At 35.9% G+C, this 26,287-nt stretch overlaps 1 protein-coding gene across 1 annotated transcript in view; it reads left to right on the top strand.

Annotated features, from left to right (window-relative positions):
- Positions 1-24,310, top strand: part of ST8SIA4 (ST8 alpha-N-acetyl-neuraminide alpha-2,8-sialyltransferase 4) — a 137,117-nt gene extending 112,807 nt beyond the window's left edge. Inside the window, exon 5 of the mRNA XM_078365868.1 lies at positions 21,575-24,310. Within this exon, the coding sequence (XP_078221994.1) occupies positions 21,575-21,701 (127 nt within the window). The 3' untranslated portion in view covers positions 21,702-24,310. The remainder of the gene's footprint in view (positions 1-21,574) is intronic.
- Positions 24,311-26,287: the final 1,977 nt, after the last annotated feature.

A 26,287-nucleotide genomic window follows, 5' to 3' on the forward strand; every position in this document is an offset into this window, starting at 1 on the left:
CTTGCTTTATTGCCCAGGGTAGAGTACAGTCGTGTTATCTTTGCTCACTGCAACCTCTGTGTTCCATGTTCAAGCAATCCTCCCACCTCAGCCTTCAGTTGTAGCTGGGACTACAGGCACATATCATCATATCCAGCTAACTTTTGTATTTTTTTGTAGAAATAAGGTTTCACCATGTCGCCCAGACTTGAAATCCTGGGCTCAAGCAATCTGCCTGTCTCAGCCTCCTCCCAAAGTACTGGGATTACAGCTATGAACCATTGTGCCCAGCCAGTTTGTGAACTATTTTAAGTCCACTATTGAGATCTATTGCTCGGGGGGGAGAAATTTTTTCAAAATATTACTGCTCACACCTGTAATCCTAGCAGTTTGGGATGCTGACATGGGAGGATCACTTAAGCCCAGGAGTTCAAGACTGGCCAGAGCAATATAATGAGACTCCATCCCTACAGGGAAAAAATTTTTAAATTAGCCAGACATAGTGGCACATGCCTGTAGTCCCAACTAATTGGTAGGGTGAGATAGGAGGATGGCTTGAGCCCAGGAGTTTAAGGCTGCAGTGAGTTGTGATCACATCATTGTACCCCAACCTGGGCAACAGAGCATGACTCTATCTCAAAAATTAAATATATTACTGCTCATGAACAATTCATTTAGTTACCAAAGAGCTCTGATGTACAAGATTAATGTTATGCTGCTAATACAACAGCTGTTCCACAGCCTGTGACTCAAAGAGTAATTTTGACTTTCAAGTTTTGTTATTTAAGAAATACATTTTGTAAACCTATAGCTTCTATAGTGATTTCCCTGATGGCTTTGGGCAAAGTAAGCTGAAAACTTTCTGGAAAGGATTCACCATTCTAGATGTCATTAAGAACATTCATGATTCATAGGTCAAACTATCAGCATTAATAGGAGTTTGAAAGAAGTTGATTTCAACTTTCATTAATGATTTTGAGGGGTTCAAGACTTCAGTGGAGGAAGTAAGTGCAAATGTGATGAAAACAGCAAGAGAAATAGAATTAAAGTGGGGCCTGAAGATGTGACAGGAATTGCTACAATCTCCTGATAATATTTTAACAGAAGAGAAGTTACTTCTTATGCATGAGCAAAGAAAGCAAGGATGCAATCTACTCCCAGTGAAGATGCTGGGAACATTGTTGAAATGACAACAAAGGATTTGATTATTATTTAAACTTAGTCAATAAAGCAGTGGAAGGTTTAAAGAGAATTAAATCTAAATTTCTAATTTGTAAGTTCTGCTATTGGGTAAAATGCTATTAAGCAACATTACATGCTAATGAGAAATATTTCATGAAAGAAAGAGTGAAATTTGGCAAACTTTATTGTTATCTTATTTTCAGAAATTGCCACAGGCACATCAACCTTCAGCACCCACTACACTGATCAGAAGTCATTAACACACAGACAAGACCTCCCCCTGGCCTCCACGCCAAGACTAAGACTTGCTGAAGGCTCAGATAGTCATTAGCATTTTTAGCAAAGTATTTTTAAATCAAGGTATGTACATTTTAAAAGACATAATGCTATTGCACACGTAATAGGCTACAGCAATGGCACCAGGGACTAGTTTCATGGAAGACAATTTTTCCAGGGACAGGTGTAGGGAGTGGTGGATAGTAGGGTGGAGATGAAACTGTTTCACCTCAGGTTATCTGGCATTAGATTATCATAAAGAGCACACAACCTAGATCCCTCAAATGCATAGTTCACAACAGGGTTTATGCTCCTATGAGAAGCTAATGCCGTTAATGCTCTGACAGGAGACAGAGCCCAGATGGCTTACTTGTCTGCCAGTCACCTCCTGATACGCAGACCAGTTCCTAACAGACCACTGACTGGTACCAGTCTGGGTCTCAGGGGTTGGGGTTTCCTGAAGCTCATGATAGTCTATTAAGTAAAGTAGTATAGACATAACTTTTAAATGCACTAGAAATCCAGAAAATTTGTGTGACTCACTTTATTGTGGTATTTTGAAGCCAAACCCACAACATCTCCAAGGTGAATATATATATATATTTTAATTGCATTTTAAGTTTTGGGGTACTTGTGAAGAATAAGCAAGATTGTTGCATAGGTACACACATGGCAGTGTGATTTGCTGCTTTCCTCCTCATCACCTATATCTGGCATTTCTCCCCACGCTATCTCTCCTCAAATCCCCAGCCCCACTGTCCCTCCCCTATTTCCCCCTAACAGACCCCAATGTGTGATGCTCCCCTCCCTGTGTCCATGTGTTCTCATTGGTTAAATGTATATTTTTAATAGGACATTTTTTTTCTCTGAATGACAACTCCTAGTGGTATCTGTTGTCAGAATCTTGAGGCCCAACTTACAAGGAAAGCATCTCAGTGCCCTTGTAAAGCCATCACAAAGAGTCAGCCCATCATGAGCCAATTGCTGCATTGCAGGGATAGACAAAATCAAATCAGAAGCTGACACCAAACTAAACATTTTAATATACAAAACTCCATCTTTGCTCTGAAGAGACCCTTAAAAAATCAAAGGAATTTATTCATTTTTCATTAAATTTTAATTTTAGACTTATGAATATCAACTATATGCAGGGATCACTGCTCCTAATTCCAGGTAAGCCACTCTCTTTCACTTCTTCCCATGCTGCATATTCTCTATTGGCAATCTCTTCCATCTGTGTGGTTTTCATGGTGGCCTGTTTATACTTACATCTTTATGATCTGATTGTTCAGCCCAGACCAGTCTCCTCACTTCAAAACTCATAGAAACAACTGCCTATTGGCAAATGTAACATATTCAAAGCTAAATATTTTACCCCATTTCTGTCCCTTTCCTTCTTTTAGTGTTTCTACTTTAAATGGTATAATCATTTAAATCATATAAATCATTATAAATGGTATAATACTTACAAATAATGAAATACCATTCACTACATTTCTTAATACCTCCTAAAAATATAGATTTTTCCTTAGCCACTTTGCCACTGTAATAATTCATGATGCTATAATCTTTCACCTGAAAAATGACACGATTTTTTTGTGATGATCTCTGTGACCCCACAATCTATTCTCCATAAAGGCAGATACAGAGACAAAGCTGATTATACCTATGCTTTGCTTTTAACAACCATCTACCTTCTGACAAATTAACCCTACTTGATTTGCCTTTTAAACTCCTCCATTATCTGACTCCCAACTGAGATGGGGCAATATCTTTCCCACCTCAGTTTGTTCTTTCATTCATAAATCTATTCCTACATTTCTAAGATTTAGTTCCTAGACAGAACCAAATTCACTCTTACCTCCACATGCTATTTATTATTTTTTCTTGTTTCTGCCTTATATCTTAAATTTATTATTTTTCTATGTTTCTCCCCATCTCTTTAATTTGACATATTCTTGTTCATCACTCAAGATTCAGTCTAAATATCACTCTCCTTGTAATACTTTCCATTCCTTCCTAGAGTACTCTGTAAACCTCTAGGGTGTTTTTTTAGCAAGATGATGTATAGGTAATGATCACAAAATCCCGTTTGTGTGAAAATCATACCCAAATCATGCTTTCAAATCATCTTAAAGGTTTCTTCTAAACAACAACAAAAACACATAATTTCTTTCAATACTAGAAGCTAACTCTCTTCTATGTGTAATGCTATGTGCTTTGCATACACTTTAATTCTTCCTTAAAGCATGTACTAGTATCATCTCATTTTACTTCTGAAAGATCTGAGGCTACATTAGTGAAAGTGAAACAAGAACTTAAAGGCAGAAAGTTTGACTCCTAAGGTTACTGTAGGCTCACAGATTAGCTGTGCTCACTCAGTCTTTCCACAAAATAGCACAGAGATAGGAAAGGATAGTTGTGATTGAAAAGTCAGGAGTCACTCAGAAAAAGGAAGAGTTGTAGGAAGTTGAGAGTCTGCAAATAACAAACAAACAAAGAAGGCAGTGAAGATAACCCCCACTCAGTAGATCACCAAGAGCTCAGAGTGAGTGCAGCCTGAAAGGACTTTTGTGGTAGCTAATCCCTGAGGTGGACCTCGCCTCTCATTTTTACCTTCAGATATTCTGGAATAGAGACTGGCTGTAAGTGTGCAGATCCCTTTTTCTGTCACAGTAATTGGGCAATTTTTCAACATGGCCAGAGTTTTCTAGTGTAACAGACATTGCTTATGTGGCAAAAGTAAATCCCTAGTAGACACCAGCAAGTGAACTCACCCTCACCTCCGTCCTGACACGCACCTTCAATCAGGAAATGGCCTCCCTCGAGCTACCTCTCCCAACAACAAAATACAAAGGCATAAACAGCACCAGCTCAAGCCAGAACTTGCTGATGACTCCTGGCAAGATATCTCCCAAACACCCTGACTAATTTAGATATATATACACTAATATTCTAACACATATGGCATGATCAACTCACACTTGTGGCCTAGGCAGGCAGATCACCCCTACATAGGCTGCCCACTAGTGACAGAGCAACGGCATAGGAACACAAACACCTCTGAATGTACAGACTACTTTTTTTTTAACATAATGAAAATTCATAAAACATGGATTATTTGGCCGTTGAGAATACACTGAACTTCCCAGACAGATTCACAGCCCTGGAAATATCAACTGGTCTGGACGCATTTACAGCCCTTACTGCATCCTAATACTTCTGTCCCAGTATCCCACGGGCAACAAGTTAAGGAGGAGGTGCTTAGGCCATTCAGAATTCCCAGCAGGCCATATTGCACCTTCATGTTTTTACTAGATTTAACAGTAGTGGTTTTTATTAAACATTTCAGTCATTGAGCCCACTACCCACCTATTAATTACAAGAAAGCTATGCCTTGTGTCACAAATATTGATATCTATTTAATCACTTTGAACTCAGTCTGTGAATTTCAATAATATGTACTGTTAAACATCATCCATGTTGAATGTTACATAATACATTAAATGGTATATAAAAATTGACTGTATCACTGAGTAATTCATCAGGGTGTTTTTAAAAAGAATTTATATCTTCAAAATCAGAGTTACATCATGGACAGCTATAAGTTAATTTTTCAAGATTTCTATAACTGGATTCATAAGAAGCCATATCTGATGCAGATTTTTAATTGTCAACATTAAAAAAGAGCATGTTAGAGGTTTATTAGTAATTATTTAGATCTGCCAAACAGTATCTTTTATCCTGGAGACAATTAGTTATTGTTAAATTTGACATGTTAGTCCTGTATTCCTAGGTCTTAGTGTAGTGTCAGGTAAGTAATAGACAAAAGCATTGTTAAATGGTTAAATGCATCAACGGTTCCTCTCTCTAGAAGTTTCTACTCCAGATGAGAATATGAAACAATAAAATCACAAAAATGGTACCATAGTAGTAACACTAAAATGTTAGAGACAAGATTGAACAATGCGGGAGGTAATGTTGCAGACACAGCTGAGTTTTAAGCCACATAAACTTGGTTTCAAACCCCTGCTCTGTTACTGAGTAGCTAGGGGACTTCAGGCATATGGCATCTCTTTTTGAGCCTTCAATTTCTCATCTGTGGAATGGGTAAAAAGGAAAGCACATTACTTTCCAAGATATTACTACTTTATAAACTAAAATAAAATTTGAGGGCCAGTAGAAATCATGAAAATGTTTGAAGAATTGGACCATAAACTGAAATTTTAAGAATGAGTAGAATTTCTGATAAATAAAGAGAAAGGAAATGGAGACTCACTCTAGTTGCAATAAAGAAAGGGTAGAGGAGAAAAAAAAGTGTTTATGTGACGAGAATTGTTAAGAAACTATGTGATGAAATGGGGAAACATGAAGGTAGCTTTGATGGACTTAGTGGGGATGTTTGTAGTGTATTGCGTATGTGGATAAGTCAAAGATAACACCCATGTTTCTAATTTGTGAAACAATATAGAGAGTGACATAATTCACTGAGGCAGAGGACCCCAGAAAATAATCAGATTGAAGAGTAGTAAATCAAGAACACTGTGTATGATTAAGTTGAACTGCTATAAATTTTTCATGTTACTGTGTAATTATTAAAGAATCAGTTGAAAATTAAATGTACTAATCTGGAGCCTAGAGGTTTGAATCATCAGAGAGGCGGCTGTTATTCATGGGATAGAATCTAGCAGCAAATGCACCAAGGAAAAGATATTCCCCAAACCCAGCCAGCAAGATCAGAACAGGCTGGAAGCCAGAAATATTACATAGGATGAACTTGCAAAGCTTACTGATGGGGAGCGGGAAGTTTAATTAGAACCAAAAGAGATCTGCTGCCAAATAAATGAATGGAGAAAGCTTTAACTTAGTAGCCACATTTAAAGCCAAAAGAGTATATACAATGTGTAAGAGAGAAAGCATAGAAAAGGAACAGAGACTTGGCAGAGGGCCCCATTTATGGGAGCAGAATCGGGAAGAGAAACTGAAACAGGAAATGAAGAAAGCATGAGTCACTGGGAGAAAAACTTTAAAATGCAACTTCAGAGGAATCAAAGGGAGATGATTTTAAGATAGGCCCAATGAACATTTAAAAAGTCCTCAGAGAAACCAAAGAAAAAAGCTGAGAGATATCCCATGAAATTAGAAATTTTATCAACTTGAAGACAGTGATGGAGTCTATAGTCAATATGTAAAAAAATGTGTGAAGTCTACAGATATTTCTCAAAAGCTTTACTGGTTGTTTTCCCAAAAATCCAAATTCTTCCTACTAAACAATATGTCTTTATCTCCGGGATCAACATGAGAATATCAGAAAAACAAAATACTCTCTTTTAACATTTGCCATAATAATGTATATTCATAACAATATGTTACAAGCTTGCATATTAGTTATACATATTAACAGTTATCTGAATTACATTAAGATTAGCATCTCCATTTCCAGGTGGATATTTTAAGGCCAAGGAGATGTCAGATGTCTTGACATTTGTTCTGGTAAATAAGAAAAAATGGGCCTATCATTTAATATTAATAGAACTTGGAATGTCTTCCAATTTATTTAAATTAAGATCTTCATCTTCCGTGCACATTTAGATAATTTATTTTAAAATAACTTATAGCTAGGAAAAATTGTGATTTATTAAGAATAATCAGATCTCAATTCAGGCTGATATAACAGAATACCTTAGACTGGGTGGCTTAAACAACAAATATTTATTTCTCACTGTTCAGAGGCTGGGAGGTCCAAGATGAAGGTGCTAGCAAATTTTGTGTCTAGTGAAGACCTTCTTGCTGATTTTCAGATGACTGATTTCCTGCAGTATCCTCACATACTGCAGAGAGAGGGAGAAAGTTCTCAGGGTCTCTTCCATAAGGGCACAATTCCCACTTATGAGGGTTCTATCCGTATGACCTAATCACCTTTCAAAAGCCTCATCTCCTAATTCCATCACATTATGGGTAAGAATTTTAACATATAAATTTGGGAATGATACAAACATTTAGGCCACTATAAACCACAAATAAATAAATGATTCCAAACTTATTAAAAGCATTCTTCTCTCCCTTAAATTAATGTTGACACTAGAAGTCATTAGAGAAGACCATGTTTTTTTGTACTCTGCTGTTATGTGACTCAACAATACACATTTCTTCAATCAGCATCTCTCCTACAAGCCTTATCTTTCACAAAGGTTTGTGAAGGAAGTATATATACTATAGGTAATTATAGCAAAGAAATATTGTGATTTGTAAAGTATAATCATGTCTTAGTTCAGGCTGCTGTGACAGAATACCATAGACTAGGTGACTTAAAATAGAAATAATACATGTTTTTAAGAATATGCATCAGAGACATTTAAAAATGTTTTAAGCTTTAGGATAGAGTTGTGGTAGGGAAAAGTTTGTATTTCTTTACCTATGCCACTGCGTTTTCAAAAAAAAAAAAAGGAACTAAATTATCTATGTTAAAGAAAATGCGTCACATTAGTTGACCTAATTTCCTTTTCTTGGTGCTTATTATCAGAACGGATTACTGTTTATTGAAAATACAAAAGTGGACCTCTTTCCACCCTGGGAATTTTTGCAATACTTCGAAGAGCAAAGCTTAGTTTAAGAATTCTCTTTGAATTTAGACTGTTGTAAGCCTTAAGTACATGCATTTTTATACATATTTGTAGGCAGATAGCACGCTTTCAGGCTTTTGTACCCTCTGGCCTCTACCCACAATGTCACTCTGCGTTCCTTAGAAAACACAAAGAAGTAATGCCACTGGATAAGTAACTTGAAGTGAGATGCTGTTCATTGCCATGAAAAGCCAGCGATGTGTTTGACCCCTTGCTCTAGCAATAATATTTCTCTTGTCACCAAGCCTCAGTAACATTTAAGTTCTATCAGTAAAATTGACTACTATGTTTGCTCCAAAAATGCAGCAATTTTTATACCACATTTTGTGGATCATCTTCATTTTATCATTCTCTTAAACCTCCTACTCCCTTTCCTTCCTTAAAATTCAATAATTTTATTTTTATTGTACATTTTAGATATTCATTTTTTAGATCTTCTTTTCTTTTGTAATCAGCTGCCGTTTTGACCCTTCAACCCATCACCACATACACCTTCTAAAATTTGATGAGTGTGCCCTACATATCATCATCGGACGTTTTCTTTCTTGTGCCTAGTGTCTAAGAAAGAAAGTAGAATATCATAACATTTAAAAATATGTTTTTTAGATGTTTCACCTTTTTGTGGTAAAACTGTTTTAGTAATGATTTTTAACATTTTCTTGAAAAGATAAAGGACAGTCTTATATCACCATGATACAAATTGCTTATTTTCAAGAACAGAATTTACAGCATCTAGAGTAGAACTTGAGGAATCTCTGTTGCCACTTAGACTCTATCCTCTCATCTACCCTGTCCTCAGAAGGCCCAGATAATATTGCCTGACTAGTAAACTATGAAAACAAAAGTGAATAACTCAATATATTTCATTAAGATTCCACTCAAAGGGAATTTGTACCTTGGGGCCAGTGTAGTTCAAGGTTGGGCTAATGGTCTTATGCTAACTTCCAATTTTCTCTCCATCTATGTGTATTTTATACTCTTTAAAATGTATGAGCTATAAAGTGTAGGAGAAATAAAAATAAATTATTTTACGTGCAGATGGCAATACATGTAAATGTACCGTCATTCCCCAAAATATGGTCCTAGCATAAATGGATCAATCCCAGAGAGGTCTGGACACTTTTTTAAACGATGGAGCCATAAATGGTATTGGATAGAGCATGTGAGTGAGTATTTTGTCATGTCTTCAAGTTTGAGTTTAGGCAAGCAAATACAACCTGTTATGGTAGGAGCCTCAGAATTCCTTTTTGAAGAAGAATTCTGAGCAAAATTACAGATAAAAATGGCCCTCAATTAGCTAACCAGTGTCAGCTTAGTACCTTGGTTAAAATAGGCTTGCCAAATCACTTCAGGGGAGTTGTTTAATTCCATCTGATCAAATTTTACAGGTCTGTGATTCAAATTATTCCACGTTGTCGGCTGCAAGACTTCATCAGGAATGAATTTGTTCTGCTTGGAATCCTTAGTGTTTGAGAAAGATCTCTGTGATTAGCCAAATCAAAACTTTTCAGTGGTGGCAGCAGCCACATTCAGACTAAATTTCCACAAATGACTTATCTAACAAAACATTATCCTCTCTTTAATCAAGGGCCTAAAAACAAGATTTTGTTATGCACTTTCAGTAAATAATTGAACTTTGAGCAAAATGCAGAATCTGGAGTAGCTACAAAGATACACGCCCTATCCCACTCCCCAGGTGGGGGAATCTCTTCAATGCCTCTCCACATAAATCCTCTCAGACCTTCTTAGTCCTCTCAACTCAACTACTCATTCTGAGTGACAGAAGTGAGGCCTTTAGAATACTTCTGACAAGGGAGCAGCTGAACGCAGGCAATCCAAATATGTGTGAAAAATCTTAACAGGAGCACATCAGGGAGGTCTCTGTCTAACCAAATTAGGCACTTCTCCCGCATTTACCAGCCAGAATCTGCTTTAGGTTAATTATTCTGCACATTGCAGGTAGCTTTTTTCCTGGGGCTTCCAGGAGCCACAGCTTCCTCCCACTACATGCAGAATCTGGAGGAGCTAGGAAGACACTGGGTACATTTCCCTAGGTCTTGAAGGAGTTTCCAAATAGCCATCTTGTTTTTGGCTCACACTTTCTTTTTTTAAAAAAAAAAAAAGCTCAATGACTGGCATCTCTCCTAGTTTAAGCGTGCATACAAGTATAAAATTCTGATTTCTTGTTTCATGCATGGTTAGCTGTTTATTGTTATCATTTGCTGGTCGGCTAAGCTCATTGATGACTTTAGAAGGCAAGCAAATACCTCCAGTTTACAGCTGAGTACCTTGGCTGTTGTGGAGCTATATTGGATGGGAGCTTATTTGGATGTCTAGTGTTTGTTCAAGGTTAAGTGATGCTCTTACTTCTGCTTCAAAAATGGCAATTAATCAAGACATCTGACAAGTATTCTAGGATTGCTTTAGAACATCTAGCTGCTCAGCATCACCTGAAACATTTCCACAGTCCCTAAGAGAGTAATGTTTCACTAATATTGCAGAAAATACATCTTGTTGATAATCCTGTGGCAACTCTACTCATAACTGATATTTTTCTTCCTAAACATGTGTATTCTCTGCTCGATTCTTTTTGAGACAAAGAGCTATTAGTTGACTGGATGTTAAAGGTGAAGTATATGATATTTAGAAAAAATAATGATGAGAATACTTAATGACTGCTGTTATTGTTATTTAATCTTTATAATAACCATGAAAGATGGGTACAATTATTTTTAAATAAAACTATTATTATTGAGGATAAAATAAAAATATTATTATTGAGGAAGTAAAGCACAAAGAGGTCAAAATACAGCTAAAAAGATGCTGTATTATTAGCAGAAGCTTTTCTTTTGTTATTTCCACCTTAATTTTCCAAACCAAGCAGTGCATTCATCATCGTTGTAGGATGAGATTTTTAGTAAAGTAAAGGAAAATAGCCAGTCTCTGGCTTTTGCTTGCCCCAAACCTGAATTTATTAATACAGTATTTGAGGTAAATATCTCAATAGAAATAATGATGTTTAGGGAAAAAAAATCAACATTTAAAAGAAGGAAAATGCCTTCCCTGCAACCTTCTAATCCCAACCCCTGCCTAAAGAAAAATTCTCCCACTTTAGATATCTGTGCATATGTGATGGATAAGAAATAAAGGTAAAGGGGGAAAAAGATGAAAGTGATCCCAGGTTGAGACTATTGCTTCCTTAGAAAAACCAAAGTGATTGTTAATTGGTAATAGACCTGTGTTGTGCCTGGAGAGAGTCTCACATCAGAGTGACAAGCAGAAATGGCTCAAATTCATTTAAATGTGAATCACAAAATGAATGATTTTGCCTGAAGAAGATGTATGTTAGGTGTTCCTTATATATTTGTAGAACTAGTGATGAAGTTTTGGAAGAATGGTAAGTTTTAATTTAGAAATACCAAGTTTGTGTGACAGCAAGTCCTCCAGGATAAGATACCAAGGAAGCAAGTTTGCAATGTGGTATTGGTTATTAGGAGAGAGAGCCAGACTAGGAACATCATTTTAAGAGTTAAGCATAGAGATGTGATGGTTAAAGTCATGAAAAATGATAACTGAAAAGTCACTGCATATGAATAGCAGTCATTTTCCAGTTACTTTTTTATTCCCAGTGTCTTAAACAATACCTGACACTTCAGTGATTAGACAACCCATTGGACAAATACATGAAAAGGGTGGCTAGAGAGAGAGGGAAGGAAGTCAGAACATTGGAGAAGAACTAGAAGCATAACATGTCAAAAAATGGAAACCTCTCAAAGCTATCAAGATCTCACTGAATTTCAGGATAATCTTCAGATTAAAGAATATAGATTATTTTTAGAGGTTTCCAACCCGGCTACATTTTCACATCACTTGGGGAACTTAAAAACAGTCAAATCAAATCAAATCAAATAAAGAATATCTTGTCAGACGACTTAAATCCAAATGTCAGGCAACTGACTACAGATATCTGTCTTTTTAAACCATTCCTGCTCAGTTGTTTTTAATGTTCAGCCAGTCAAAAACCACTGAATTCAATGAGCTTTATAATCTCTTAGAACATGGAAATGTTATCTTTTAGAAATTTTTTAAGTACTTGCTACATGTCAAAATTTTTTTTACTTTTCAGAAGAAACTCAAGAACTACTGACCTTGACTTTTCCAAGTCTTCTTTGTCTACATCGTTCATCTCATCATTATCTTTCTGTTATCCAAAGACATTTTTGACCATTGTGACTTCATCTCCTACATTCCATCACTCACGAAATCTCACTGCTATGTTCCTTCCTTTATATTTTCTTTGTTACAGCTGTGGCTCCACACTACATGTCCTCTTCTTTCATGTTAATAATTTGTGAAACGATCCCTTTAATTTGAAGTGTTGGTTGCTGTAATCTATTCCTTTCTTTGCTACCAAACTTACCTTCTCAAACACAGGTCAGATTGTGCCATTCCCTGCTTGGAAACCTTTTATAGAATCCTATTACATAAAGAATAAACTCAAAACTCTGCAGTGACCTTCATGAATTAACTTTGATCCCCCCATTCCAGCTTGAATTCCTGTATCATTCTCCCTCTCTCCCAGTGTTCTAGCCTCTAGAATACCACCTGCTCCGCAAGCCTCACAATACATTAACTCCTTCATGTCTCACAGATTCCTTCCATCCTTTTCCTATCACAATGTGAACTTTGCAAAACAACTTGTTCAAAAACTACTTTCGGGAAACTTTTTCCTTCTCTAGCCAGAATTATTCTTCCTTTTGCTCTATTCTCCTGTCACGTTGTATCTATATTAAAGAACTTAATACATGATGTCTTACTTTATAGTTAATTGCTTTAAACTTCTTTCTCCCACACTAGATCATGATCCCTTGGAGGCTAGCTGTCAAGTTTTACTATCTCCCTATCTCACATTTCGTCTAGCACTGTGCTTTCTAGAAAGTAATTACTTAATATGGACTTATTTCTTTGACTTGAACTGAATTGACTAGCTTTATGCTAAAAAAGTTTTATATAAAATGATTAAAATAAATAAATATGTCCTAGGAACCTAGTAAAAATTTTTCCATACTAAAGGTATATTGACCTTTAATACAACTGATGGGATTCATCTTCCTTTTAAAGTATTTATTATTGCTTTGCAGTTATGAGAATGTCAAACAAATCAAACAGTTTTTGTTTTTGTTTTTTACTTGACCCTATTTATCTGTCAAACAAGAAGCAATTAAAAAAAAGTCTTAAGAGAAAGGATAGTGTATCCAACAAAATTGCCTTTGTTCTTTTGGGACTTAAGGTAAATTGTGTTTGTAAAATCATTTTGGATTTAGCCTATCTTTTTGTTAGAGCTAATGGATTTCTCTTTCTATTTAATAATTATTGTGAAGACTATTGCTAAATAACCACAGGCTTAAAAAATCAAAAATGACAGCTCTTAAATGTTGGCTCCCCACCCTTTTAATAATACAAAAGTCAAAATTGCTCTCATTGTGTTGTCTAGGTTTTACTATGCATTAGGAAAACGTTCTTCCAGAATAAACAGTAAATGACTTTCCTAATCACATGCCTTCTGCTTAACTTGAGGAGCCCTAATCAGTTATTGCTTCCCTAGGCACATAGGTGATACAATGGCATGCATAGAAGCTATAGTTATAGCATTAATTTTTTATTTTTTGCAATGATTTACTGGAAATCACTTTCTAAATTATCTGAAAAAATACTTTATTAACAAGGCTTTCTAAATCCAAAATATAATCTATATTAAAGAAAAAAAAAATCAAACAGTTCCCATTATAACCCTTTCTGTATTACAAAGAGTTTTTTTTTTTTTCTGCTTTTCTAGGTTCTGTTATTTTGCCCATGCTGTTTGAATACAAAAACTAAAATGTAATTTAGAGTTGCTGCCAATGAATTAATATGCACCTCTTTTGGTTAATCAGAAGTTCAAATATATGCTGCCATTTTAGAATATAGAAATGCATTTTAATGTGAATTATAATCACAATGGGAATTTCAAATGACATGAGGTATTTGCTAGTGGTGGTAGGTGAGAAAAATCTTGAAATGTAATAGTCTCTTATCAGATGGGACATTAGTTTTTGCAGATGTGTGCTGCAAACCAGAGACTATTGAAAGGCTATATAAACAATTACACTCACTTTACCTGTTCTCATAAATATCTAAATTGTTACATTAAACAATACAATATAATGTCCATCATATGTTTATGTTATTTGGAGGGGGAAGGCTATTTTTTGTGGGCTTGTCCACTGTTTTCCTAAAGGCTACAAAAATAAAATTTGTATCCAGCATTTTTCCTACTCTGTTTTAACTCTACTCACCTGTCAGCCTTTCCTATGTATTTACTATTTCTGAACAACCTTATTAAGAATCTGTGTGCTCTATCACAGAACACCTTTCGTGATCATCCTAATACATAATAGCACCCTGTATATTCTGTTGTCTTTATGTATTATTCTACCGCTCACTTATAATTACCTGACATTATTTTGCATATTTTAATTTATTTGTTTATTATCTGTTTTCTGTCAGAAGGTAACCTACATGAAAGCAGGACCTTTATTCGTTGTGCTCGTCATGGAATCCCCAGTACCTAAAACAGCTGCTGGTGATCTTTAAATCTACACAGAGTTTTGAATGAATGAAACCTAGGTATTACCTCTCACTCCAAAAACAGTAGGTACAACTTTAAATAATTTGGTAAACTCCAGAAAGTTTCTACCTTCAAAAAGAAAATGTCCAATAGTTCAACAAAACATTTTTAACAAGTAATATTTTAACCTTGGAAATGGTAATAAGTATTATGCAACTTCTGCATAATTATTTAGTCACAAAGCATCGCTTTATGTCTCTTTTGGTCATTTTCTGTGAGAGATTATAAAGATACAAATATAAATAATGCATCACCTTTATTCTTGAGAAGAATATCTCCCTTCAAGAAAATCATATGCTAATAAAGTAACTTAAGTAAGTAATTTCAGTCCTGTGATTAAAGAACAAGCAAAACAAAACCAAGGGAATTATAAGGAAGAGTTGTTCAGTGGGAGGTGTAATTGCCTCTTTAGGGGAGGTCATCAGGGAACTGCGACAGAGTAGCTGAGTCTTGAGCTGCAATGTGTAGTTCCCCCTTGTACTTCTTCTGGAACCCTTTAGAGTAAGAGTGAAAAAAAAAATCATCATTTTGCAAGTTATTTTAAACAAGACCACAGATTGTGGGAGTCTTTCTTACACTGCCTAAAAGTTCATACAGAGATCTAAAACTTCACTTAGAGCTAATGAATACACACATAAAGAAACATTTTAATCTTTATCCATATTATTAAATTGAGTAGATTTCGACACAAGTACTACCTGGGTTATTGAAAGCTCTAAAAATTGTCATCAGCTCAAAATGAGTCGTTGAACAATAAAGTAATTGCTAAAATATTATTAGTAAAGTTTCAAGAGGCCATCAGCTCAGTAAGTAACTGGCTATGTTTTTAAGAAATTAAAACTTACATATCTTTCTCTGTTTGGTTCAAATGGTGGCCATTTGTTTATTGCAGGCAAATAAATGGCCAGACACTTCAGAGATTCTAGTTTTTTCATTAACCTGCTGTGAGCCCTTAGAAAAGCCAGTAATTATGTATTCTCTTCGTGTGCAAGGGAAGAAAGCGAGCAGTTCTCTCCTCTAGAAGATTGTTCTCTATGACAGCTGCATGTTACTATGCTTCTCACTCCCATTATTGAAGAGTATTACTGCCACACCATCTTTGCCTCAGTACTGCATCTTGGCTAAACAGTACCTTATTTAATTGTATTTAATTTTAAAACATCTATAAGAATAAAAATGTGTGCTTTCTTTAGTTTTTTGGGTTTTTTTGTTGTTGTTTATTTCGAGATGGAATCTCACTCTCTCACCTTGGCTGGAATGCAATGGCACAACCTTGGCTCACCGCAGCCTCCGTCTACTGGGTTCAAGTGATTCTCCTGCCTCAGCCTCCCGAGTAGCTGGGATTACAGGTGTGCAGCACCATGCCCAGCTAATTTTTGTATTTTTAATAGAGATGGTTTTTTTAATAGAGAGTTTTTTAATAAAGAGTTTATCCATGTTTGTCAGGCTGATCTCTAACTCCTGACCTCGTGATCCGCCTGCCTTGGGCTCCTAAAGGGCTGGGATTGCAGATATGAGCCACCACACCCAGCCTCTTTATTCTTTAGCCTTTAATCCCAGCACTTTGGGAGGCTGAGGCTGGTGGATCATGAGGTCAAGAGATCGAGACCATCCTGGTCAACATGGTAAAACCCCATCTCTACTAAAAATACAAAAAATTAGCTGGGCATGGTGGCCCGTGCCTGTAATCCCAGCTACTCAGGAGGCTGAGGCAGGAGAATTGCCTGAACCCAGGAGGTGGAGGTTGCGGTGAGCCGAGATCGCGCCATTTCACTCTGGCCTGGGTAACAAGAGCGAAACTCGGTCTCAAACAACAACATCAACAATAACAACAAAATAAATAGTTTAGGTGGTCTAAATTTTAACCATAGGGAATATAAGACTAATTTCCAGCATCTTTGGGCCACTACTTTCCAACAGCAATGAGAAGACATTTAGAGGTTTTAATCAGAAAACTGAAGTTAAGAATAAATTAAAGAGGTCCAAGTCAGAGGAAGCCGAGCCAAATTTAGGTTGTGCAGCAATCTATGTGATGTAGATAGTGACAATGATTTGGATAAGAGAATTGATAGCAGGAACCGAAAGGCATAATGAATATGAGAAATAAATTAGAGGTGGATGCAATAGGGATTTGAAATTGATTTAGGTTGGGCGTTGTGGCTCAAGCCTGTAATCCTAGCACTTTGGGAGGCCGAGGCGGGTGGATCACGAGGTCAAGAGATTGAGACCATCCAGGTCAACATGGTGAAACCCCGTCTCTACTAAAAATACGAGAAATTAGCTGGGCATGATGGCGCGTGCCTGTAATTCCAGCTACTCAGGAGGCTGAGGCAGGATAATTGCCTGAACCCAGGAGGAAGAGGTTGCAGTGAGCCGAGATTGCACCATGGCACTCCAGCCTGGGTAACAAGAGCGAAACTCTGTCTCAAAAAAAAAAAAAAAATTGATTTAACAGAATAAAGAGAGAAGAAAGGTTGAGCAATCAAGAATATCCTAGTAGCTGACTTCAGGACTGCTAAACATGTCAAAGTAAAACTAGAGGAAAAAACTGGTTTGGAGCAAGAAGCCATAATTTAAATTTTGTAATTTTTGGATGTTAGGTTTCTAAGAGTCATTCAAGTGGGAGTAGTTAGTAGGTAGCTAAATATATGCCTATATAGAACTAGAGCTCAGAAGAACAATCTGCGTTGAAGACAAATTAGGAAATCAATACACCTGATGTCACAAAAAGCCCTGGAAAACATTAGTGATCTAAAGCAGAAAGACTCTCATTGGCAGAAGAAAGATTATCTGTGATATAACTACAATGATCACCACTGTATAAGTGTAAAAACAGAAGATTCACTACAGGTCATTAGCAATGGAGGACAGGCAAAAAAAATTAAGAGAAGGAAATGTTTTTGAAAGTAAGGAATGTTCAACAGCATCTTAATCTACAGGAGATGAAGTAAACATGGACCTGAAAACAGGCACTACATTCAGAAGCAACAAGACCATAACCATGGTAATAACAGTGTCAGTGTGAACCAGAGTAGTGGATATTCAAGCAGATTGAGGAGGGTTCATGGAACAGCACTACAAAATGGAAACAGCGAAGGTACCAGTCATTTTCTGGAATTCAACTGTAAGTGGAAAGAGAAAAGATGGCTGGCTAGAAGATATGGAACATAGACTGCTCTTTTGGGTTAAAGAGGCTAAGGCATGTTCTCATGGAAGGACGCAGTAGAGATAGTGAAGCTGAAAAGCAGGGAAGGGATGGTAAGATTCTTGTGGCAATGTTCCCCAATTCAAATTTTAAATCTGGGTAATGCTACGTAATCCATTGCCCTTTGGGACATACTTAATACATAATGGTATTTTAATAAAGCAAGCCTCTGTGAATTTAGTAGTAGATCTGTATAATTTTTTGTATCCCAAGTTTTCTCAAACTAATTTTATCAAAGAACATTTAAAGAAATAGAATTTCTGTTTTGGAACTTTGTGGAAAGACTGGGTTCCTAGCTTAGGGAGAGAAAATAATGGGATTCTGTGCTCACATAGGGGGATTCATTTTAAAAGTAGGATAAATTGTCCCAGTGTGACAAGATGAAAGAAAAGAGTTTGAATGCTACCTGGTTTATATGCTTGATGGCAATAAGTTGATAAATTCTATTTATCTTTAAATTTTAAGACTATGTCTTAGCAACACATACACAGAAGTAAGCTCACAAATACATAAACTGAGCTACACACATACAGACCATACACAGACATTCACATAAACACAAATCGTACATAAACTCACAAATGCTAGCACTTAACATATAAATTCACATAAATGGAGACACTACATAATATTCAGATGGAAGAGGATTACAGTTTATACAAAGATACTATTATTGAAACAGTCTCTGAAGAGACTGTCAGAAAAAGCTGAGTAGAATTTCTTAGAATTGCTGAATCCAAGTAATGTAGAGATCATAATTTATATTGACACTCATCTCCTTTCTAGTGCAATTTCTTCAGCAGCTTTAAATAGCTTCTTTTGTGGAAAAAAAGGAATTCATAATTAGGACTGATTCAGGATCAAGTTTTTTAAGGCTATGTACAGGAGAAAAATAAGGTGAAAGAATTGAACATATTGGGAAAAGAAAAGTTGAAGTATTGCATAATAAATTTAACAGTATAAACATAACACTAATCATAATTATAACACAAGATCCTCAGACGATCTAGAACCCCAATTTATATAATCTGGTTTCAGACTTTGCTCTAGAGAAGATTGACGAGACAAACAGTGAGATATATTGTCTACATGTCTTGATGGCCTCGAAGATCAGTTACAATAAGAGACACTGAGTAATAAAAATAGAAAGAAAAAGATATTTTTATTAGGCAATGTAATATTTGAAATTAGGATTTTAGAGATGAAGTTGAGGTGATAAGATCTAGGCTCAGGCAATAACAAATTGGTAATTGGAGTACAAAGAAGATTAATGTCACTGGAGAGGAGATTACGAGATTAGAATATTGACTAGGTCATCTATATAGCCACTGGATTTACCTACTATAATGTTAGAGAGGGAGGGAGCAAAGAAGATAGTGAAATCTAGAATTCCAAGGAACTGCAGGTAGCTGGGTGGCAAGACAAGGTAGAGAACATGTAACTAGAATAATGGAATCACATATCTCATATAAGCTGAGAATTGTTTTATATGAAAATAGGGTTTTTTTGTTAAAATAATGTATGATTATCATTACAAATTCAAACAATGAAGAAAATTACAGAGAAAAAGAAATTAAAATCTAATCACATGGAAATTACTATTATTAGTACGCTTACATAATCTCTTCTAGCATGTCTCTAATCACAGAAACAAGGTTTTTTCAAGAGAATGGAGTTCTTATCAGGATGTGGAAAATGAGGAGAATGTCAAAGCCACATTCCAACACTGAGAAAAATTGGTTGTGGGAAAATGTATGTCCCCCTGAAAGGGGAAATGGTGGCTTAAGGAGATAGCAAATCCCAGATAAAAGAAAGAAATAAAGATAATGTTCTTTGAATAGAAAGTGATTGTGATGATAAGGTATTTGTCAATAACAGAACATAGATTTCAGATGTCATAGAAGAATGTTTGGGAGCAGGAAAGCTGATAAAGGACGGGTCATACTAAAGGGAGTGCACATCTGCATTGGCAAAAATGTAGGAGAAGAAAGATAATACAGAGATTCCGTCTCAGATGGCAACCGAAGAACATGACACAGGGCAGATGAGGCTGATGCATGGCTAGCAATGCATTTATTCCAATGGCCTCTTCAGAATCTGGTGGGCACACAGGCCTTTCAGGATTCAGTGGCTGAGATGGCACTGATTTATTCTCTCATTCACTCAAAAACAGGCTTTAAGCACCTAGTTTAGCCAGGAACTATATTCATCTCTAGAGTATACACTGATAAATATGAGAGACGTAGTCCCTGCCCTCATAGTGAACAGAGTGACAAAACACTATGTGTTTCTAAATGATCTGAACATCTGAAAGTAGATAATATACAAAGAAATATGTCCTCCAGCAGAGGAATATGAGAAAAATTTTCAGTGAAGCAAGAACTGACCCAGGAAAGGAGAAATACACTTCAATCATAGTTTTCAGATAAAATAGCTAAAAAGTTCAGCATCTCCAAACTGTTTTTAATTACCTGGACTCTTCAGTTAATAAATATTAGCATTTTGAATAAATTTTAACATATTTATAGTTTAGGGGATTAGTATAACCACCCAGGAGTGCCCATGTCTTAAAAATATTAAGAAAAAGAAGATACTAAGTTTTATATGTATTATACACTTGAATCTTCCATATATAATTACTAAGTGTTATTTAATAGACAAGATTCCTTTAATAAAATAAGACACCAGATAGTTTCACGTGCATGTACAAAAAAGGAGTCACGGGCGTTTTGAGTAATGATTTATTTCACAAAGACACAAAGCATGACTTTGCAAAACTATAGCAAAGCAGATCTGACATCAATAGCAATGTCATCATATGTATACCCAGAGGAGTTGTTAGTATGACCAATATATTTATAAATCTCTAAAGACCACACACAGCAAATTTCTCCTGTCAGATACTGTTTCATTTCTTTCCTATCTTTCAAAGATAAAAATTATAATAATCTTTCAAAAAGAAGATTCAGTGATTTTGTACATTTGTAGATTCTTCAGCACTTTATTCCAAATAGATTTTAAATAGTCTTTGGCCTGAAGAAATATCTTGTACTGTTAGCACCATGATTCATAACATAAGCTGTATTCATAGGTAATATTGTTAATTTGTTTTTTATTTTTAGGATCTGATGGACTGTGGTTGAAATAGTTATTCGTAAACTAAGGAGATGTGATATGCTTGCCAGTGAGGAGAATAAAAAGCTTTTCAGTTTATTTCAGGGCAACTCTATAACAGGCAGTTATACTCCAAGCTTTAGTAACATTTTCCTGAGAACAGTCACCACAGGGAGACAGAAGAGTGACAGATGGGGTAGTGGCAGTTACATTTTAGCACCACAGAGTGAGGGCCATTGTTCACTTTTGAAGGCACTTGATCCTGTGGCATTGGCTTGAATGTGGTCCCCATGAGAGGACATCACCTGGTTCACCTTAGGCTGTATAAATCAGAAACATACTGTCTAGCAGAAGAGCTATAGGGATACAAACAAAACAGCTGAGATGTTTTAAAATTCTAATTTCTGATTACCACTGGCCTGGAAACTAATTTGTCAATAATCTCATTAAGAACAGCAGGAAATTTTTCTTTCTGTGAAGATGGTTTGGATTAACCTACTGAAATAGGTGGCTGTTTTTCCCCTACAGGTGGTTATGTATCCCAGGAATAAGCCATAGAAGAGAAAATTCTGGGAATGATTCCAGCCAAGGAGAAGAAAAGAATCCCACTCAAAACGCCTTTTCAGTCCTTCCCCTTAAGCATCTAATTCTTTGAATGATTATTATATAATTTCATTTTTAATTGTTTTTTCTGACATTCATACAGGTAGGATACCAGTAGCTCTTCTGATTATTTTCTGACTCATTGTACAGGAAATCACGACATAAAATGGCTTAATATAAGATGTGTATAAACGAACGATTTAGACCTTAGTTAAAAGTAGCAAAATAATTTATGAAGATTTCCCATGTGTGACAACTTTCTGGATGCAGAAAAATCCCAGGTATTGTGTTAATAATTAACATCCCTTAAGCATTCAAAGGGGAAACAAATTCACTTAACATTTCAAATTAATTAAAATTTTAGTACACTAATTTGTAGTGTACATACTCATTGTTTGCAGAGCAAAAGATGCAAAGTCTGCTTTGCTGAAATGCTTTTGTTTGTATTGTGCATCTTCATGTTTCATTGACCCCATTTTTCATGTCCGCGTCGCACTTCATTTCTTGCTCATGTGTGCCTGCCATCTGAATGGTCGGAGAGAATGGAATGCAGGACTATAGGCGAGACTTAGAAAATGACTTCATCTTCTACTTGCCCAATTTATCTAAAACAGGGAGGTAACCAGATAGCCATCAATAACCATGACAGCCATTACCTCTCTTAAGAAAGCCTGTACTATATGAGGTGAATCCTAAGCCAATTTCCCTCACACCCCAACTGTACATTTTTCTTGGATTCTATTATCTGTGACATTTTTCCTTATGTATCCTTGTGGTTGGCTTGTCATAGAACATTGAAATCATAAAAATCTGGAGCTACTTAATATTTTTTAAAACCCTATAATTCACATGTAAGATGTTACCCCTAGAAAGCCATATTAGTTACATCCTAACTGCTTTCTACTCTTAGGAAATGACATTATTTTACCTCTTAGACATCTTTGAAAAGACTAATAAAATGCTCAGACATAAACTGAGGAGAAACGTGGTGAAAACAAATTCTTCCTTTTGTAAATAAGTATGGGTCACTTTCAGGCAAGGGTTTTGTCTCTGCACACACCAGACTTACTACCTAAATAACAAAATTGATGCTACTATAGTTTGAATTTTATCCTATCCAAACCTCATGTTGAAATTTGATTCACATTATTGAAGGAGGAGGAACCTAAGAGGAAGTGTTTGGATCACAGAAGCATGTCTCTTGTGAGGAGATTAATGCCTTCCCTGTGAGTGATGATTGCCTTCTTACACTATTAGTTCCCACTAGAGGTGGTTGTTCAAAAGAGCCTGGTATCACCTCTCTCTCTCTCTCTTTCTCGCCATGTGATTTATGTACACATTGGCTTCCCTTCACCTTCCACAGTGAGTGGAAGCAGCCTGAGGCCCTCATCAGAAGCAGATGCTGGTGCTGTGCTTCTTGTACAGCCTGCAGAACCATGAGCCAAATAAACCATTCCTCGTTATCAACTACCCAGCCCCAGGTATTTATTTATAGCAACATAAAACAGACTGAGATAGATGCTAACATAAATTAAACACCCATTATGCATCAGGCGCAGTGGTAAGTGCTTACACGAAATAATTCATGAAGTCCATCCACTCTGCCAATGAGTCGGGTACATTATATGTAAGAAAAAGGAGACACAGAGAACTTAAGTGATTTTTCCAATACCACACAGCTACTAAGTTGCAGACAAGACTCAAGATCACAGAAATCTGCTGCCAGACTGCACGCAGCTGGTAACTCTTTTCAGTGTCTTTCTCCACTAAGACACTTACTGGCACAAATCTCACTAGAAAACAAAAACTAATGAAATATATAGAAAGATAGAAAGAGCAAGAGCAAGAGAAATTATGTTCAGGTTTAAATCCAACCCCAAGTTGCCATTCTGCATCCAGCATACCTAGTAATTTTCTTCTTTTTTTTAATATAAGAAATTTGTGTTGAAACAGGACTAATTACCTACATGAAATATTTAATTACATGTGCCATTTGAACTGCAGAAAATATATTAAGAAGAAAAATTCACTATGGCTTTTGACGATAACTACTTTCAAAGAAAAAATGTCAGATAAACATATCTGAGTACAGTTTCCAATTGCATAGCTATACGTTTTTTCTGAAGTAATACAAATCAAATAAGATCAGCAACTTATTCCACTGAGGAAAAACTCACCTTTAGAATGAAGGAATTTGTGTATCGCATATGCTGATTTAAGAGTTATACACATGAAAAGGAATCCCCATGGTGTCTGATCTAATCTTGACACTGACAGCATCCACAAGATCGATTGTCATTCGCAGCTCAAAGCTACCGCCTAGGGAAGAAAAAATGCTTTGATAACTCATTGTGTCAAAGAAAAAGATTTCACGGTGTGAAATATTGATTAAAACTTTAACGTAAAATTGGTACTTTCTGAAAGAACCTTGTAAAAGAAACAAAGAGAATAACAAAGAAAATCCAAAGGGCACTTTTTAAGATTGTTTTCAAAATGTTAATCTATAAAAAAAATCTTGTGAAAAAATGTGCTTTACATTTTAATGTCTACATCAATATAATTTTTTCACTGTGGCAATATGCTTTCTTCATATTGTTATTATTTTATATTTTAAGGTCAGAGTGCATCACTGGTTAACAAAATAAATGCATTTGAGCTCTAGCTTTCAGACCATTATTTCTATCAGTACAAACAAGTTAAGGAAGAGTCAATAGTGCCAACAGATGTTTTACAGTAAAGGAAGACCTGTGAGTTTATCTAAGCTTTTCAATCAATAAATATACTTATAAAATACTATAATGTGCTCACAGTAATTTTTGGAGAGCTCCTATTGTTGTAGAGGGTGTAGGAAGTTCTAACAGTAAAAAGTAATGGCAAATGGGGGCCCCTAAGGTGATTATATTACTATCAATGTTTTGAGAAATGTTTAAAACATTAAAAAGTCACTCTGGATAAATCACACAGTTTTCAAAAAAAATGGGGGCAGAGTGGAAAGAAAGGTTAAAACAGGAAACTCATGTTGAATCCCAGCTAAATGACCTTAGTAGCTCTTCAGAGAAAGGTAAGAGCAAAGATATGTGTGTGTTGTCAGACTACCTCAAATGCCTCTTTCAAATGACTTATCACTCAGTCCTCCTACATTTACTGTGCACCCACTCTGATGACTGCTATAAAAAAGGTAAGTCTAAAAATATGGTTCCTACAATTTGATTAAGAGAAGATTTCTAATGAAGTATTATAGTGCATAAGGTTTGTCTGAAGATATCCATAATATGTTGAGAGGACGTGATGAAACGGCAAATTATATTGGCATGGTTCCTAGGAAATAGTAAACAATCAAGAAATATCAGTTGATAAAAGGGTAGAGACCACTGAAGATCCAAGGACATGGGTTGGATCCTACTTCTTTTTCTGACACTTCAGTGTAAGACCATGAGTTTGGGGATTTATTTCTCCATTGGCGAAACAAAACAAGGACAAAATACTTCAAATGATGGATTCTCCGTCTCTAGCAATATTATTATATGAATTTTGAGAAGCAAAGGGTTTTCTAGATGAAACAAAGAAGAAATGATGGCAGTACTAAAGATGGAGGTCAGAAACCAGTTGAAAAAAGCAGCTAGGTTGAGGCTCAATTCAACTCCTGGAATCAAATCTTGTGCCTACCACCAGGAGTGTGATCTTGGCAAGCAACTTAGATCCTGCACCTCAGTGTCTCCACCATAAAATAGGAAGATAATTATATTTCCCTTATTGAGATAATGGACAGACTAAGTGAGTACCTAGAAGGCACTTAGAATTGTGATTGGAATATAGCACATGCTCAAAACATTTTGGATGCTGGTAAAAATGGCTCAGGTTTATAGCATCCTGGAAATTCACATGGTTCTCCTATTTTAATCTGGTAAGTTTGCAAGCATAAGTCCATTTTTCCATGAATGCACATAGTCCTAACTCAACTTTGTTGTAACAGGATGGGTCTTTTTTAATCCTCTTGACAGGACTACAACACCGAAGTAATGTTACACTACTTACAAAATAAAATAAACAGATGTATATTTAGCTCATTTATTTAAGGAGAGTGACAGTTTTATTCTTCCTCCTTTCTACATCTGAGATGAATTTTTCTAAAATACCCAAAAATAAAGACAAACCATAAAGATTTTCTTTTAGTTGTTTAAGATCTTTGCCTAGGTATTTCACATGACGTTATAGAGACAGACATGTCTGAGAAGCAGGGGGCAACTCTCAAAACGCTCTTTTCTTTTCAACTTAGCCTTTCAAACTATTAGTCTTCTTTGTCCTTCAAATCATTTTATATTGCATAGCCAGACAAATCCAATTGTTTTCTTAATGCTGAGGTCTGTGACTAACATTCATCCCTTTGGGATTTGGTTAGAAACATTAAACCTGCATGATGTATAATATGAAGCAGAGCATATTTACTAGCTGTGACCTTTATCATCCATAGTATCAATAAGCAGTTTAGACAAACTCAGGGAGAAGGTCAGGTTAAAGATAAAGAAGGTGGTCTCAGATAAAGCCCTTTAAGTGATATTTAATTTAATTGGCTGCCTTACCTGAAAAATGATGGAAACTTTCCCCTTCCTCCACAACCTAATATGTGTCCTACACCTC

The sequence above is a fragment of the Callithrix jacchus genome, chromosome 2 (genome assembly GCF_049354715.1).
Source record: "Callithrix jacchus isolate 240 chromosome 2, calJac240_pri, whole genome shotgun sequence".
Lineage (NCBI taxonomy): Eukaryota > Metazoa > Chordata > Mammalia > Primates > Cebidae > Callithrix > Callithrix jacchus.